Here is a 19,017-nt window from a genome sequence, read left to right on the forward strand (position 1 = left end):
CTCCCTGTTTCACAGCTATTTTTCTCAGTTTGTTGCCAAATGAACATGACCCAGAACTCACAACAGGTACTAGTCCATGCCAGCTGTTCAGTGACATTTATAGCATATATTGTTGGGAATTAAAGTGGATGACAACATGCAAATCAAACATGGTAGCTTCTTGGAATGCACGACATTCCATAACCTGACAGGAGTCAAGTCAAACCACATTCTAGTACCAGGCTTGATTAACGTTGTAGAGTGTCTCAGTCGAGCAGGTTCTAAACCATGATGCCTGCAGGATCCGCCCCCTTTGCCTCGGAACCCACATTTAACCAGATTGAAATTATGTTTTACATCTATTTTTTGTTGTTATGACAAGGGAACAAAATGACCACCTCTTCCATTGTATATAACTCCATATAGCTCATATTCTTGATGGCGAATGGTGGCAAGCTCACTGGTTTGAGACCACAAAATCAACCAAATCTGCTTAATAGTGCTGTTGATAACACTTTATTTAAAATATGGCATGTGATTTTAAAGAGTAGAAAGTGTCTCTCCTGTATTTCCTGGTCCAGGTCTAAGTGACTAAGGTGTCTCTCCTGTATTTCCTGGTCCAGGTCTAAGTGACTAAGGTGTCTCTCCTGTATTTCCTGGTCCAGGTCTGAGTGACTAAGGTGTCTCTCCTGTATTTCCTGGTCCAGGTCTGAGTGACTAAGGTGTCTCTCCTGTATTTCCTGGTCCAGGTCTGAGTGACTAAGGTGTCTCTCCTGTATTTCCTGGTCCAGGTCTGAGTGACTAAGGTGTCTCTCCTGTATTTCCTGGTCCAGGTCTGAGTGACTAAGGTGTCTCTCCTGTATTTCCTGGTCCAGGTCTGAGTGACTAAGGTGTCTCTCCTGTATTTCCTGGTCCAGGTCTGAGTGACTAAGGTGTCTCTCCTGTATTTCCTGTTCCAGGTCTAAGTGACTAAGTCAGGTCCATGAAATACAGGTTTTATAGGTTTGAGTAAGGGCTTGTCTAACAGAGTTGACATGGTGTTTCAGGTCTCAGTAAGGGCTTGTCTAACAGAGTTGACATGGTGTTTCAGGTCTCAGTAAGGGCTTGTCTAAAAGAGTTGACATGGTGTTTCAGGTCTCAGTAAGGGTGTATCTAACAGAGTTGACATGGTGTTTCAGGTCTCAGTAAGGGCTTGTCTAACAGAGTTGACATGTTGTTTCAGGTCTCAGTAAGGGTGTATCTAACAGAGTTGACATGGTGTTTCAGGTCTCAGTAAGGGCTTGTCTAACGGTGTTGACATGGTGTTTCAGGTCTCAGTAAGGGCTTGTCTAACAGAGTTGACATGTTGTTTCAGGTCTCAGTAAGGGCTTGTCTAACAGAGTTGACATGTTGTTTCAGGTCTCAGTAAGGGTGTATCTAACAGAGTTGACATGGTGTTTCAGGTCTCAGTAAGGGCTTCTCCTGTATTTCCTGGTCCAGGTCTAAGTGACTAAGGTCTCTCCTCTAATTTCCTGGGAGTTGACATGGTGTTTCAGGTCTCAGTAAGGGTGTATCTAACAGAGTTGACATGGTGTTTCAGGTCTCAGTAAGGGCTTGTCTAACGGAGTTGACATGGTGTTTCAGGTCTCAGTAAGGGTGTATCTAACAGAGTTGACATGGTGTTTCAGGTCTCAGTAAGGGCTTGTCTAACGGAGTTGACATGGTGTTTCAGGTCTCAGTAAGGTGGTGTCCATCTAACAGAGTTGACATGGTGTTTCAGGTCTCAGTAAGGGCTTGTCTAACGGAGTTGACATGGTGTTTCAGGTCTCAGTAAGGGTGTATCTAACAGGGTTGACATGGTGTTTCAGGTCTCAGTAAGGGCTTGTCTAACAGAGTTGACATGGTGTTTCAGGTCTCAGTAAGGGCTTGTCTAACAGAGTTGACATGGTGTTTCAGGTCTCAGTAAGGGTGTATCTAACAGGGTTGACATGGTGTTTCAGGTCTCAGTAAGGGCTTGTCTAACAGAGTTGACATGGTGTTTCAGGTCTCAGTAAGGGCTTGTCTAACAGAGTTGACATGGTGTTTCAGGTCTCAGTAAGGGTGTATCTAACAGAGTTGACATGGTGTTTCAGGTCTCAGTAAGGGCTTGTCTAACAGAGTTGACATGGTGTTTCAGGTCTCAGTAAGGGCTTGTCTAACAGAGTTGACATGGTGTTTCAGGTCTCAGTAAGGGAGTGCCTAACAGAGTTGACATGGTGTTTCAGGTCTCAGTAAGGGTGTATCTAACAGAGTTGACATGGTGTTTCAGGTCTCAGTAAGGGTGTATCTAACAGAGTTGACATGGTGTTTCAGGTCTCAGTAAGGGAGTGCCTAACAGAGTTGACATGGTGTTTCAGGTCTCAGTAAGGGTGTATCTAACAGAGTTGACATGGTGTTTCAGGTCTCAGTAAGGGTGTATCTAACAGAGTTGACATGGTGTTTCAGGTCTCAGTAAGGGAGTGCCTAACGGTGTTGACATGGTGTTTCAGGTCTCAGTAAGGGAGTGCCTAACGGTGTTGACATGGTGTTTCAGGTCTCAGTAAGGGTGTATCTAACAGAGTTGACATGGTGTTTCAGGTCTCAGTAAGGGTGTATCTAACAGAGTTGACATGGTGTTTCAGGTCTCAGTACGGGTGTATCTAACAGAGTTGACATGGTGTTTCAGGTCTCAGTAAGGGAGTGCAGGTCTAACAGTGTTGACATGGTGTTTCAGGTCTCAGTAAGGGTGTATCTAACAGAGTTGACATGGTGTTTCAGGTCTCAGTAAGGGTGTATCTAACAGAGTTGACATGGTGTTTCAGGTCTCAGTAAGGGAGTGCCTAACGGTGTTGACATGGTGTTTCAGGTCTCAGTAAGGGTGTATCTAACAGAGTTGACATGGTGTTTCAGGTCTCAGTAAGGGTGTATCTAACAGAGTTGACATGGTGTTTCAGGTCTCAGTAAGGGTGTATCTAACAGAGTTGACATGGTGTTTCAGGTCTCAGTAAGGGTGTATTTCCTTCCAGGTCTGACATGGTCTTGTCAGGTCTAAGTGACTAAGGTGCATCTAACAGAGTTGACATGGTGTTTCAGGTCTCAGTAAGGGTGTATCTAACAGAGTTGACATGGTGTTTCAGGTCTCAGTAAGGGTGTATCTAACAGAGTTGACATGGTGTTTCAGGTCTCAGTAAGGGTGTATCTAACAGAGTTGACATGGTGTTTCAGGTCTCAGTAAGGGTGTATCTAACAGAGTTGACATGGTGTTTCAGGTCTCAGTAAGGGCTTGTCTAACAGAGTTGACATGGTGTTTCAGGTCTCAGTAAGGGTGTATCTAACAGAGTTGACATGGTGTTTCAGGTCTCAGTAAGTATCTAACAGAGTTGACATGGTGTTTCAGGTCTCAGTAGGGCTTGTCTAACAGAGTTGACATGGTGTTTCAGGTCTCAGTAAGGGTGTATCTAACAGAGTTGACATGGTGTTTCAGGTCTCAGTAAGGGTGTATCTAACAGAGTTGACATGGTGTTTCAGGTCTCAGTAAGGGTGTATCTAACAGAGTTGACATGGTGTTTCAGGTCTCAGTAAGGGTGTATCTAACAGAGTTGACATGGTGTTTCAGGTCTCAGTAAGGGTGTATCTAACAGAGTTGACATGGTGTTTCAGGTCTCAGTAAGGGTGTATCTAACAGAGTTGACATGGTGTTTCAGGTCTCAGTAAGGGTGTATCTAACAGAGTTGACATGGTGTTTCAGGTCTCAGTAAGGGCTTGTCTAACAGAGTTGACATGGTGTTTCAGGTCTCAGTAAGGGTGTATCTAACAGAGTTGACATGGTGTTTCAGGTCTCAGTAAGGGTGTATCTAACAGAGTTGACATGGTGTTTCAGGTCTCAGTAAGGGTGTATCTAACAGAGTTGACATGGTGTTTCAGGTCTCAGTAAGGGAGTGCCTAACGGAGGGATGGCCCAGTTTCAGGAGGAGATGAGGCAGCAGCTGGAGACCTCCATGCACGCAGAGCTGGAGAAACTACTGGACACTGCCACGGGGGTCGACAAGGAGGTACACACACACACACACACACACACACACACACACACACACACACACACACACTTCTCCCTCTCCCTGAGTCCATCTGGTAGTGATTGTGTTCCCAAGATGAGGGGAGGGGAAATCAGGCGAGTAACACATACTGTAGCAGAGTGTCAAAGAGAGTCCACACACACACACACACACACTCACACACACACAAACACACACACACACACACACACACACACACCTCTATAAGCATTTCACATCAATGAGTGTTTATACACATGAAAGCCATGATGATATCAGTTGGCTTTGAACAGAAATGCTGTTTGATGATGTGTTTATAAATGTACTCATCAATAAATCAACCATATTACATGAACACTGAAAACATTCAGCCTCCGAGATGAGATCTGCTTTTTCATCTATACTATGTAGAACTGGGTTTAAATCTTTAAACATCTTGAGCGTTTGCTTTAGTCTGTCTGGAGTAACCTGAGGACAGAGTTTGTTTTAGTCTGTCTGGAGTGACCTGAGGACAGAGTTTGTTTTAGTCTGTCTGGAGTGACAGGGGGACAGAGTTTGTTTTAGTCTGTCTGGAGTGACCTGAGGACAGAGTTTGTTTTAGTCTGTCTGGAGTGACAGGAGGACAGAGGTTGTTTTAGTCTGTCTGGAGTGACCTGAGGACAGAGTTTGTTTTAGTCTGTCTGGAGTAACCTGAGGACAGAGTTTGTTTTAGTCTGTCTGGAGTGACCTGAGGACAGAGTTTGTTTTAGTCTGTCTGGAGTGACAGGAGGACAGAGTTTGTTTTAGTCTGTCTGGAGTGACCTGAGGACAGGGTTTGTTTTAGTCTGTCTGGAGTGACCTGAGGACAGAGTTTGTTTTAGTCTGTCTGGAGTGACCTGAGGACAGACTTTGTTTTAGTCTGTCTGGAGTGACAGGGGGACAGAGTTAGTTTTAGTCTGTCTGGAGTGACAGGGGGACAGAGTTTGTTTTAGTCTGTCTGGAGTGACAGGGGGACAGAGTTAGTTTTAGTCTGTCTGGAGTGACCTGAGGACAGAGTTTGTTTTAGTCTGTCTGGAGTGACCTGAGGACAGAGTTTGTTTTAGTCTGTCTGGAGTAACCTGAGGACAGAGTTTGTTTTAGTCTGTCTGGAGTGACAGGGGGACAGAGTTTGTTTTAGTCTGTCTGGAGTGACCTGAGGACAGAGTTTGTTTTAGTCTGTCTGGAGTGACAGGGGGACAGAGTTTGTTTTAGTCTGCCTGGAGTGACCTGAGGACAGAGTTAGTTTTAGTCTGTCTGGAGTGACCTGAGGACAGAGTTTGTTTTAGTCTGCCTGGAGTGACCTGAGGACAGAGTTTGTTTTAGTCTGTCTGGAGTGACAGGAGGACAGAAGTGGTTTTAGTCTGTCTGGAGTGACCTGAGGACAGAGTTTGTTTTAGTCTGTCTGGAGTGACCTGAGGACAGAGTTTGTTTTAGTCTGTCTGGAGTGACAGGGGGACAGAGTTTGTTTTAGTCTGTCTGGAGTGACCTGAGGACAGAGTTTGTTTTAGTCTGTCTGGAGTGACCTGAGGACAGAGTTTGTTTTAGTCTGTCTGGAGTGACCTGAGGACAGAGTTTGTTTTAGTCTGTCTGGAGTGACAGGAGGACAGAGGTGGTTTTAGTCTGTCTGGAGTGACCTGAGGACAGAGTTTGTTTTAGTCTGTCTGGAGTGACAGGAGGACAGAGTTTGTTTTAGTCTGTCTGGAGTGACCTGAGGACAGAGTTTGTTTTAGTCTGTCTGGAGTGACAGGAGGACAGAGTTTGTTTTAGTCTGTCTGGAGTGACAGGGGGACAGAGTTTGTTTTAGTCTGTCTGGAGTGACCTGAGGACAGAGTTTGTTTTAGTCTGTCTGGAGTGACCTGAGGACAGAGTTTGTTTTAGTCTGTCTGGAGTGACAGGAGAACAGGGTTTGTTTTAGTCTGTCTGGAGTGACAGGGGGACAGAGTTTGTTTTAGTCTGTCTGGAGTGACAGGGGGACAGAGTTAGTTTTAGTCTGTCTGGAGTGACAGGGGGACAGAGTTTGTTTTAGTCTGTCTGGAGTGACAGGGGGACAGAGTTAGTTTTAGTCTGTCTGGAGTGACAGGGGGACAGAGTTTGTTTTAGTCTGTCTGGAGTGACAGGGGGACAGAGTTTGTTTTAGTCTGTCTGGAGTGACAGGGGGACAGAGTTAGTTTTAGTCTGTCTGGAGTGACAGGGGGACAGAGTTTGTTTTAGTCTGTCTGGAGTGACCTGAGGACCGGGTTTTGTTTTTTTAGATTTTTTTTAATTCATTGGTTCCATTGCAACAGGCAGCTCAATCAAACACCGATACAGTAGTTGGTACAACCAGTAACCCAGCATATCTCTGTCTGTTTTCGCCCACTGGGGAGAATGGGATGTTGTTGTTATAACGTATACTCCCTGTGTATTCCAGGTCTCCAAGAAGGACTTTGATGGATTCAAGAAGCTGTTCCACAGGTTTCTGCAGGTGAAGGGGCCATCGGTGGACTGGCCCAAGATACACAGACCTCCAGAAGACTCAGTAAGACTCAAATAAAAACCCTGTGTGTGTGTGTTTACTGTACATTGTGTGTGTATCTGTTAGCTCATCAGTGAGTGATCCAGTAATATGGTGTGATGAAGTGGACTCTCAGGCAGATGGGAACAGTGGAGGCCAGGGGGAGAGCTCACACGGTGAGGCCAGATTTGGGGTCTCTTCCTCTAGGCATGCAGCCAGCTGGCTCCCCCTGTCTCTACTAGAGCTCCAGGGCTCCCTCCACAACCCCCAAGCTTTCTCTCTGGGGAAGAATAGAGAGTGACAGAATAGAGAGAGAGAGAGAGGGACAGAATAGAGAGAGAGACAGAATAGAGAGAGAGACAGAGACAGAAGGATAGAGAGAAACAGAGACCAGGGAAAGAAATAGAGACAGAATAGAGAGAGAGGGATGTCTCATTAGGTTTTGTGGATAGGGAAAGAAATAGAGACAGAATAGAGAGAGAGACAGAATAGAAATAGAGACAGAATAGAGAGAGAGACAGAATAGAGAGAGGGGGATGTCTCATTTTGTTTTGTGGATAGAGAAAGAAAGTGACAGAGGGCAACTTAAGAGACATTTTTTGTGCAGTTGTGTTTACGTGTAGGACTGCACATATACATGTGTGTGTGTGTGTGTGAGGTGGGGCTGGGTGTGGGTGTGTCGTAGTTTATTCATGTTGAAATGACTATTGATGGCTTTGTTCCTATGAACCAGCAGTCTTCAAAATGAGTGATGAGTAGTATGTGTGTGTGTGTGTGTGATGATGTATGTTTGTGTGCACTTAATATCACATATGTTCATTCATTTGGGGCTAATTCACCATCTGAGGAAGTGGTTTGCTAAATGTAGCCTATTAGTGATGGTTAGCCGTGTTATTGTTTTTAACAGTTCATGTGATGTATAGGCCCATGCAACCACCTTGAATGGCAGTCGGGAGGGCCCTTTGTTCAATAGTAAATACAATTCAGACCAGAAAGCTGGGACCCCCAACATTAAGAACAGTGGTTGCTTGCAATACAGGGTTTTCCCCTGGCGTTCGGCCTCCATTTTGAAACATTTCAATCCAAAAGCATTTCACAAAGGAAGAGCGAGTGAAACTGCACTGCTTCAGCAAGCAAGAACTCTGTGGTCCAGATGACTGACCAGTGGGCTGGGTGGAAATGTTTTGCGAACCTTACTTATTCATTCAACTAGTTTGAATACAAAACAATCCATCCATCCTTGATGGGCGATATGAGTGATGCATTAAAGTAACCAAACCTGATAGCCTGGCGTTGACAACGTGTCAGTGTTTGGCCTGTGGATTGGGACTGTCCTGGCTTATTTTCCTTCTTGGCCTCAGTTGCATAATAATTATTGTTTGCATTGTGTTCCAAGCTGAAGCTAGGGGGGGGCAGAGTGAAGGACAGAGGGATCGGATGGCATTAGGCTTGTTGGGAACAGGATTCAGGAACCTTCAGGAACCTTATCTATTCTTTGGAGGGTTCCACTATTCTTTGAAGGGTTCCATTATTCTTTGGAGGGTTCCACTATTCTTTGAAGGGTTCCATTATTCTTTGGAGGGTTCCACTATTCTTTGAAGGGTTCCATTATTCTTTGGAGTGTTCCACTATTCTTTGGGAGTCTTCGACTATTCTTTGGAGGGTTCCACTATTCTTTGAAGGGTTCCATTATTCTTTGGAGGGTTCCACTATTCTTTGAAGGGTTCCATTATTCTTTGGAGTGTTCCACTATTCTTTGGGAGTGTTCGACTATTCTTTGGAGGGTTCCACTATTCTTTGGAGGGTTCCACTATTCTTTGAAGGGTTCCATTATTCTTTGAAGGGTTCCATTATTCTTTGGAGGGTTCCATTATTCTTTGGAGTGTTCCACTATTCTTTGGGAGTGTTCGACTATTCTTTGGAGGGTTCCACTATTCTTTGAAGGGTTCCATTATTCTTTGGAGTGTTCCACTATTCTTTGGGAGTGTTCGACTATTCTTTGGAGGGTTCCACTATTCTTTGAAGGGTTCCATTATTCTTTGGAGTGTTCCACTATTCTTTGAACTGTTCCACTATTCTTTGGAGGGTTCCACTATTCTTTGAAGGGTTCCATTATTCTTTGGAGTGTTCCACTATTCTTTGAACTGTTCCACTATTCTTTGGAGGTTCCACTATTCTTTGAAGGGTTCCATTATTCTTTGGAGTGTTCCACTATTCTTTGGAGGGTTCCACTATTCTTTGGAGGGTTCCACTATTATTTGGAGGGTTCCACTATTCTTTGAACTGTTCCACTATTCTTTGGAGGGTTCCACTATTCTTTGAAGGGTTCCATTATTCTTTGGAGTGTTCCACTATTCTTTGAACTGTTCCACTATTCTTTGGAGGGTTCCACTATTCTTTGGAGGGTTCCACTATTCTTTGGAGGGTTCCACTATTCTTTGAACTGTTCCACTATTCTTTGGAGGGTTCCACTATTCTTTGGGAGTGTTCCACTATTCTTTGGAGGGTTCCACTATTCTTTGGAGGGTTCCACTATTCTTTGGGAGTGTTCCACTATTCTTTGGAGGGTTCCACTATTCTTTGGAGGGTTCCACTGTTCTTTGTCAATATAATTTACAAAATAGCCTCCAACACTCTACTCAACAAATTGGATGCAGTCTATCACAGTGCCATCCGTTTTGTCACCAAAGCCCCATATACTACCTACCACTGCAACCTGTACTCTCTCGTTGGCTGGTCCTCGCTTCATACTCGTCGCCAAACCGGGGCGGCAGGGTAGCCTAGTGGTTAGAGCGTTGGACTAGTAACCGGAAGGTTGCAAGTTCAAACCCCCGAGCTGACAAGGTGCAAATCTGTCGTTCTGCCCCTGAACAGGCAGTTAACCCACTGTTCCTAGGCCGTCATTGAAAATAAGAATTTGTTCTTAACTGACTTGCCTAGTTAAATAAAGGTAAAAAAATAAATTAAATTAAAAACCCCCACTGGCTACAAGTTATCTACAAGCCCTTTCTGCTAGGTAAAGCCCCGCCTTATCTCAGCCCACTGGTCACCATAGCAGCATCCACCCGTACCACGTGCTCCAGCACGTATATCTCACTGGTCACCCCCAAAGCCTATTCCTCCTTTGGCCGCCTTTCCTTATAGTTCTCTGCTGCCAATGATTGGAACGAACTGCAAAAATCGTTGAAGCTGGAAACTCATATCTCCTTCACTAGCTTTAAGCAGCTCACAGATCACTGCACCTGTACATAGCCCATCTACCTACCTCATCCCCATACTGTATTTATTTATTTATCTTGCTCCTTTGCACCCCAGTATCTCTACTTGCACATTCATCTTCTGCACATCAATCACTCCAGTGTTTAATTGCTGTACTTCGCCACCATGGCCTATTTATTGCCTTACCTCACTTATCTTACCTGATTTGCAGGTTCCTTTCTTGTGGAATATTTTTTATAATTATCATACTAGTTTATATCAGGTAACCTCTTTATCCTGTTTCTGACATATCAGCTTCACTGTGAGATTATTCAAAGCTCAGTACAAATGTTAAAGCAACAATCAGCAGTAGAAACAATAACAAAGTGAACTCCCCGCCACTGTTTCGGTAAAAAGCTGAGGGATGGGGCTGGAGAAATGTAACCACTCTCAAATTCATAGACGTAGCATCCATGATATCAAAAGTATAGCTTTAACCATGTTTTGATGCTATATAGTGTTTGTTTACTTTGATTACAAACATTGGAGTAAAACAAGCTTATATTTTGGGTTCTGATGGGGTACGACAAGCTCATGAGGCATATCATTCACTTGTATGTCCAAAAATGGATGTGATTGCCCCTTTTTTAAGGAGCATTATGTCATGTAGTAGTGATGACAGGTAATAGGGAGCGAGTGTAGAGAGGGCCTCTTCAGCTCACATCCTCATCTTGACACCATTCAGGACCAGGTTTCTCATTTCTCTCATCTTGACACCATTCAGGAGTCTTATGGCTTGGGGAAGAAGCTGTTTAGAAGCCTCTTGGACCTAGACTTGGCGCTCCGGTACCGCTTGCCGTGCGGTAGCAGAGAGAACAGTCTATGACTAGGGTGGCCAGAGTCTTTAACCATTTTTAGGGCCTTCCTCTGACACCGCCTGTTACAGAGGTCCTGGATGACAGGAAGCTTGGCCCCAGTGATATACTGGGCTGTTCGCACTACCCACTGTAGTGCCTTGTGGTCGGAGGCCGAGCAGTTGCCATACCAGGCAACCAGTGACGCAACCAGGATGCTCTCGATGGTGCAGCTGTAGAACCTTTTGAGGATTTGAGGACACATGCCAAATCTTTTTCAGTCTCCTGAGTGGTAATAGGTTTTGTCGTGCCCTCTTCACGACTGTCTTGGTGTGCTTGGACCATGTTAGTTTGTTGATGATGTGGACACAAAGGAACTTGAAGCTCTCAACCTGCTCCACTACAGACCCGTCAATGAGAATGGGGCGTGCTCGGTCCTCTTTTTCCTGTAGTCCACAATCATCTCCTTAGTCTTGATCGTGTTGAGAGAGGTTGTTGTCTTAGCACCACACGGCCAGGTCTCTGACCTCCTCCCTATAGGCTGTCTCGTCGTTGTCGGTGATCAGGCCTACCACTTGTGTCATCGGCAAATTTAATGATGGTGTTGAGTCGTGCAGTCATGAGTGAACAGGGAGTAGAGGAGGGGACCGAGCATGCACCCGAGGGGCTCCTGTGTTGAGGATCAGCGTGGTGGATGTGTTGTTACCTACCCTTATCACCTGGGGGCGTCCTGTCAGGAAGTCCAGGATCCAGTTGCAGAGGGAGGTGTTTAGTCCCAGGGTCCTTAGCGTATTGATGAGCTTTGAGGGCACTATGCTGAGCTGTAGTCAGTGAATAGCATTCTCACATTGGTGTTCCTTTTGTCCAGGTGGGAAAGGGCAGTGTGGAGTGCAATGGAGATTGCATCATCAGTGGATCTGTTGGGGCGGTATGCAAATTGGAGTGGGTCTAGTGTTTCTGGGATGATGGTGTTGATGTGAGCCATGGCACAGGGTCTATGGTGGTCTGCTTAAAGCATGTTGGTATTACAGACTCGGACAAGGAGAGGTTGAAAATGTCAGTGAAGACACTTGCCAGTTAGTCAGCGCATGCTCGCAGTACACATCCTGGTAATCCGTCTGGCCCTGCGGCCTTGTGAATGTTGACCTGTTTAAAGGTCTTACTCACAGCAGCTGCGGTGAGCGTGATTACACAGTCTTCCGGAACAGCTGGTGCTCTCATGCATGTTTCAGTGTTATTTTCCTCGGCGAGCATAGAACTAGTTTAGCTCGTCTGGTAGGCTAGTGTCACTGGGCAGCTCTCGGCTGTGCTTCCCTTTGAGGTCTGTAATGGTTTGCAAGCCCTGCCACATCCAACGAGCATCAGAGCCGGTGTAGTAAGATTCGATCTTAGTCCTGTATGGACGCTTTGCCTGTTTACCGTTCGTCGGAGGGCGTAGCGGATTTCTTATAAGCTTCCCGGATTAGAGTCCCGCTCCTTGAAAGCTGCAGCTCTATCCTTTAGCTCAGTGCGGATGCTGCCTGTAATCCATGGCTTCTGGTTGGGGTATGTACTTACGGTCACTGTGGGGGTGACGTCATTGATGCACTTATTGATGAAGCCAATGACTGATGTGGTGTACTCCTCAATGCCATCGGAGGAATCCCGGAACATATTCCAGTCTGTGTTAGCAAACCAGTCCTGTAGCTTAGCATCTGCTTCCTCTCACCACTTTTTTATAGACTGAGTCATTGGTGCTTCCTGCTTTAATTTTTGCTTGTAAGCAGGAATCAGGAGGATAGAATTATGGTCAGATTTGCCAAATGGAGGGCGAGGGAGAGCTTTGTATGCATCTCTGTGTGGAGTATAGGTGGTCCAGAGTTCTTTTTCCTCTGGTTCCACATTTACCATGCTGATAGAAATTTGGTAAAACGGAATTAAGTTTCCCTGCATTAAAGTCCCCAGCTACTAGGAGTGCCGCCTCTGGGTTTTCTTGTTTGTTTCTAGCATTGAATAAGCTGTATTCCGCCATCTTAGAGCCTCTGACTGTGGTTGTTTGTATAAACAGCTACAAAGAATACAGATGAAAACTCTCTCGGTAGGTAGTGTGGTCTACAGCTTATCATGAGATACTCTACCTCAGGCTAGCAATAGCTCGAGACTTCCTTAGATATTGTGCACCAGCTGTTGATTACAAAAATACATAGACTGCCGCCCCTTGTTTTACCAGACGTCGCTGTTCTGTCCTGCCGGTACATCGTATAACCAGCCAGCTGTATGTTGATATTGTCATCGTTCAGCCACGACTCCGTGAAGCATAAGATGTTACAGTTTTTAATGTCCCCATTGGGAGTTTAATCTCCCGCGTAACTCGTCGATTTTATTGTCCAAATATTGCACGTTTGCTAGCAAAATGGAGGGAGGTGGGGGTTTATTCGATCGCCTACGAATTCTCAGAAGGCAGCCCGACTTTTGGACTCTCTATTTCTCCGCCTCCTCTTCACGCAGATCCCAGGGATTGGGGCCTGTTCCCGAGGAAACAGTGTATCTTTTGCGTCGGGCTCGTCAGAGTCGTGAAAGATGAAAAAGAGGATTCTGCCAGTCCGTGGTGAGTAATCGCAGTCCTGATGTCTAGGAGTTATTTTCGGTCATAAGAGACGGTAGAGGCAATGTTATGTACAAAATAAGTAAAAAAAAAAAAAAACACAATCGGCTGTGGGCACGTAAAACGTCTGCTATCTTCTCCGGCGCCATCTTACTCAATGAAGATCTCTAACATTCAACTTGTTCAGCTGTCATGTTTATTCAACCAGACAAGTCAAGTTAACAACCAATTCTTATTTGGACACACAGACAACATTTCAATCCAACTGAGATTTCTGTCAGGTCTGATGTTGTGTTGAGGACTCAGACATTTTTTTTTAACTAGACAAGTCAGTTACGAACAGTAATGGCCTAGGAACAGTGGGTTAACTGCCTTGTTCAAGGGCAGAACGACAGATGTTTACCTTGTCAGCTCGGGGATTCGATCTTACAACCTTTCGGTCATTAGTCCAACGCTCTAACCACTAGGCTACCTGCCGACATACAGGTACTCAGGAATAGGGTTTTAAATCACAGGGTTGCCATAGTTTTCTTTCAGTATAAAATTACAATATTGCCATATTCTCCCTCGGTTTAAAACCAAAGGTTTGCCATAGCTTCTTCTCAGTATAAAATTGGTGTTGCCATATTCTCCCTCAGTTTAAAACCAAAGGTTTGTTCTTAGCTTCTTCTCAGTATAAAATTGGTGTTGCCATATTCTCCCTCAGTTTAAAACCAAAGGGTTGCCATAGCTTCTTCTCAGTATAAAATTGGTGTTGCCATATTCTCTCTCAGTTTAAAACCAAAGGGTTGCCATAGTTTCTTTGCAGGATAAAATGTCAATATTGCTATATACTCCCTCAGTTTAAAACCACAGTGTTGCTATATTCTCCCTCAGTTTAAAACCACAGTGTTGCTATATTCTCCCTCAGTTTAAAACCACAGGGTTGCTATATTCTCCCTCAGTATAAAACCACAGTGTTGCTATATTCTCCCTCAGTTTAAAACCACAGTGTTGCCATAGTTTCTTCTCAGTATAAAACCACAGTGTTGCCATATTCTCCCTCAGTATAGAATTCCAGTATTACCATAGTTTTCTCTGTTTTAAACCACAGGGTTGCCACAGTTTTCTCTGTTTTAAACCACAGGGTTGCCATGTCTCTAGGGATGCTCTTTGAAGTCCATTCTCTCAGCTGTGTGCGTCAGTCATACTACTGAGTATTCAGATCCAGCATCAACACACAGGCTGCATCCCAAAGGGAACCCTAATTCCCTATATAGTGGACTCTGGTCAAAAGCAGTGCACTATATAGGGAATAGGGTGCCATTTTGGAATGCACACACAGCTTGGAATGCACATACAGGGGGGGGGGGGGGGAGTATGCTCTAGTCGGCTGGCCCTTGCTACATATTCGTCGCCAGACCCACTGGCTCTAGGTCATCTACAAGTCCATGCTAGGTAAAGCTCCGCCTTATCTCAGTTCACTGGTCACGATGGCAACACCCATCCAGCACGCGCTCCAGCAGTGTATCTCACTGATCATCCCTAAAGCCAACACCTCATTTGGCCGCCTTTCGTTCCAATACTCTGCTGCCTGTGACTGGAACGAATTGCAAAAATCCCTGAAGTTGGAGACTTTTATCTCCCTCACCAACTTCAAACATCAGCTATCTGAGCAGCTAACCGATCGCTGCAGCTGTACATAGTCTATTGGTAAATAACCCACCCATTTTCACCAACCTCATCCCCATACTGTTTTTATTTATTTACTTTTCTGCTCTTTTGCACACCAATATCTCTACCTGTACATGACCATCTGATCATTTATCACCCCAGTGTTAATCTGCAAAATTGTAATTATTCACCTACCTCCTCATGCCTTTTGCACACAATGTATATACACTCCCCTTTTTTTCTACTGTGCTATTGACTTGTTAATTGTTTACGCCATGTGTAACTCTGTGTTGTCTGTTCACACTGCTATGCTTTATCTTGGCCAGGTCGCAGTTGTAAATGAGAACTTGTTTTCAACTAGCCTACCTGGTTAAATAAAGGTGAAATAAAATAAAAATTAAAAAATGGTCTGGGTTCCAAATGCACGTCCCAAATGGCACCCTATTCCCTTTATAGCACACTTTCCTTGAGACTTTACCTTGAACTCAGTCACAGTTGGGAAGGGATGGAGAATGAAGGAAAGGAAAGTGAAGGAATCCAAGATGTGTGTGTGGAGAAGTTCTGAGAAGACAGTTTGGTTTCAGTGTGTTCTCTCTGTCTGGATGCCTCTGTATCCTCTCTGATGTCTTGTTGCTGTTCTAGAACCCCGGCTGTTGGGAAAAACACTGAGTCTGGAAGCAGAGTTTACGTTGGGTAGAGAGGGAGAGGAGGCTAAGTGCTATGGACGACCTGATGCTAAATTGGGCCTAGCTAGTGCACACACACTAACATATACACTTACACACTGTCACAAACACTGTCACACACACACACACACTGTCACATACACACAACACAAATCCCGGGTTGTTTCCCCCTCAGTAGCAGACCTTCACAGCTGGTCCTTCTCATTTATTAGAGAGAGAGAGAGAATCACACTTACACTCACTCCTCTCAAACAGAGTCCGTCTTATGGGAGAGGTAGAGGGAAGGAGGGGGAGGGGGGAAGGGAAGGGAAGGGGAGGGAAGGAGAGGTAGAGGTGGGAGAATTATTTTAAATATTTTGTCACACCGGATAGGTGCAGTGAAATGTGTTGTTTTACATGGCCAGCAATAGTAGTATGGAAAAAGCACCAGAAAACCGCATAAAAAATGACACGTAACAATCACACAAAGACATGAGGGGAATAAATACATGTAGTGTGATTGGGGAATGAAAACCAGGTGTGCAGGGAACAAGACAAAACAAATGGATACATGAAAAATGGAGTGGCGATGGCAAGAACTCGGAGGGTACACCATGCACCTGGCAACCTTGGTTAGCGAGCACTGCGCCCGGCTCGCCACAGGAGTTGCTGGTGCGCGATGAGACAAGGACACCCCTACCGACCAAGCCCTCCCTAACCCGGACGACGCTAGGCCAATTGTGCGTCGCCCCACGGACCTCCCGGTCGCGGCCGGTTACGACAGAGCCTGGGCGCGAACCCAGGGACTCTGATGGCACAGCTGGCGCTGCAGTACTGTGCCCTTAACCACTGCGCCACCCGGGAGGCCCGAATGTTTGGTGTTAATGGATGGTTTAAAATGTTAATGGATGGTTTAAAATACTTATTTTTGTTGATAAATGTTTTATATTGAATGATTGGTGTTAATGGATGGTGTAAAAACTAGATCAAACAAAAATACATTCTTTCAAACCAAAATACATTGTAGAAACTATAAAGACATGACCGTCAGAAGAAATGGACCATAGCGCAACGTGGTGACCGTACACTACTTTATTTCTAATGTCGCTAACAATAAACAATACCAACCGACCGTGACGCTTACGAGGGCTATAGTGCCACTAACAAAGTCAACTTCCCACAAATAACAAAGGGAAAAAAGGCTGCCTAAGTATGATTCCCAATCAGAGACAACGATAGACAGCTGTCCCTGATTGAGAACCATACCCGGCCAAATCATAGAAATACAAAATCATAGAAATCAAAAACATAGAATGCCCACTTCAAATCACACCCTGACCAAACCAAATAGAGACATAAAAAGGCTCTCTAAGGTCTGGGCATGACAGACACCAGCCTAGGAGATGTTGTGGCAGGACTTGAAACAAGCAGTTCATGCTTAAAAACCCACAAATGTTGCAGAGTTAAACCAGTTCTGCACGTAAGAGTGGGCCAAAATTCCTCCACAGCGATGTGAGAGACTGATTAACAACTACAGGAAGCATTTGGTTGCAGTCATTGGCGCTAATGGTGCCACAACCAGTTATTGAGTGAAAGGGGGAAATGACATTTTCACAGGGGAATTGTGGTTTGCATAACTTTGTTTAATTAAATTAAATATTTGTAAACTCAGGTTCCCTTTATCTAATGTTAGGTTTTGGTTGAAGATCTGATAACATTCAGTATCAAAACTGTGCAAAAATAGAGAAAATCAGAAACGCGGAAAATAACTTTTCACGGCACTGTGTGCCGAGGCTACAATATTCTGCCCATATGAACACATTTATTTTAGGCCATAATTAAATCTGTAAGCTACATGTACAATATTCTGCCCATATGAATGAATATGGGATTGAATGAAAATCAGTAAACATACACATTTAATAACAGACTCATTAACACGATCACGCACTAGTCTACAGCTGGCTTCATAGCTTCCCCGGGCGCTTCATAGCTTCCCCGGGGCTTCACAGCTTCCCCGGCGCTTCACAGCTTCCCCGGGGCTTCACAGCTTCCCCGGGGCTTCACAGCTTCCAGTGTGGGCTTGTCAGTGTGTTAGCTCCCCTGTCCAGTGTGTTTGTCTGTACAGCTTCAGTGTGGGGCTTCCAGCTGTTCCAGTGTGGGCTTCATAGCTTCCCTGACGCTGTGTCCAGTGTGTTTGGCTTCCCAGTGAAACTCAACGTATTGTGGCCACATTGGGCTGGACCAAAGAGCAGTGGAGGAAGGAGTTTTTGCAGTGTTTTGCTGCAGTGTTCACGTTAAAATATTGGGCTGTGTCCAGTGTGTTTGCTTCCACACACACACACACACACACACACACACACACACACACACACACACACACACACACACACACACACACACACACAGTGTGTTGGGCTGTATCACACACACCACACACACACACACACATTATCGGTGTGTCTCTTACACATACACACACACACATTCTCTCTTACACATAAGATGAGCTTTAGGATACAGAGGAGAGCGGGGAACAGGTGATTGTTTTATTGTTGTTTTGGTATAGCTATCCTCAGTGAGTGAAGGGATCCTAGTGTGAGGAGATCCCCTCTGTCTTTGCAAGTTAAGGGCCAGTCTATGGGCTGAATGTCATCTCCCCTTCTGAAATTAGAAAGATGCTATCTACCTGTGGAATCGTGATTTGTCCGGAAGGATTTGTTTGCTCTTTAGCTATTGGTGGTCACAGTATAAAGACTGACCTACAGGACCATTTCTGCCCACCAGAAATTAGGTGAGAGCAGCTCCAGTGTGTTGGGCTGTATCCAGTATCTCCCTAATACAGTGTGTTTTTCAGGCTGTATCCAGTGTGAGTTGGGCTGTATCCAGTGTGAGTTGGGCTGTGTCCAGTGTGTTTGGCTGTGTCCAGTGTGTTGGGCTGTGTCCAGTGTGTTTGGCTGTATCCAGTGTGTTGGGCTGTATCCAGTGTGTTGGGCTGTGTCCAGTGTGTTGGGCTGTGTCCAGTGTGTTGGGCTGTATCCAGTGTGTTGGGCTGTGTCCAGTGTGTTGGGCTGTGTCCAGTGTGTTGGGCTGTGTCCAGTGTGTTTGGCTGTATCCAGTGTGTATTGGGCTGTGTCCAGTGTGTTTGGCTGTGTCCAGTGTGTTTGGCTGTGTCCAGTGTGTTTGGCTGTGTCCAGTGTGTTTGACTGTGTCCAGTGTGTGTTGGGCTGTATCCAGTGTGTTTGGCTGTATCCAGTGTGTTGGGCTGTATCCAGTGTGTTGGGCTGTATCCAGTGTGTTGGGCTGTGTCCAGTGTGTTTGGCTGTGTCCAGTGTGTTGGGCTGTGTCCAGTGTGTTTGGCTGTGTCCAGTGTGTTTGGCTGTGTCCAGTGTGTTGGGCTGTGTCCAGTGTGTTGGGCTGTGTCCAGTGTGTTGGGCTGTGTCCAGTGTGTTGGGCTGTATCCAGTGTGTTGTGTCCAGTGTGTTGGGCTGTATCCAGTGTGTTGGGCTGTATCCAGTGT

General features: G+C 45.3%; 1 protein-coding gene across 3 annotated transcripts in view; it reads left to right on the plus strand.

Annotated features, from left to right (window-relative positions):
• The window catches only part of LOC135536549 (UTP--glucose-1-phosphate uridylyltransferase-like), a 79,573-nt gene that overhangs the window by 12,565 nt on the left and 47,991 nt on the right, over window positions 1-19,017 (plus strand). For all 3 annotated transcript variants that reach the window (XM_064962847.1, XM_064962846.1, XM_064962849.1), the window contains exons 2-3: window positions 3,901-4,028; window positions 6,460-6,567. In XM_064962847.1, the coding sequence (XP_064818919.1) occupies window positions 3,930-4,028; window positions 6,460-6,567 (207 nt within the window). In that variant the 5' untranslated portion in view covers window positions 3,901-3,929. The remainder of the gene's footprint in view (window positions 1-3,900; window positions 4,029-6,459; window positions 6,568-19,017) is intronic.

The sequence above is a fragment of the Oncorhynchus masou genome, unplaced genomic scaffold (genome assembly GCF_036934945.1).
Source record: "Oncorhynchus masou masou isolate Uvic2021 unplaced genomic scaffold, UVic_Omas_1.1 unplaced_scaffold_631, whole genome shotgun sequence".
In the NCBI taxonomy this organism is placed as follows: domain Eukaryota; kingdom Metazoa; phylum Chordata; class Actinopteri; order Salmoniformes; family Salmonidae; genus Oncorhynchus; species Oncorhynchus masou.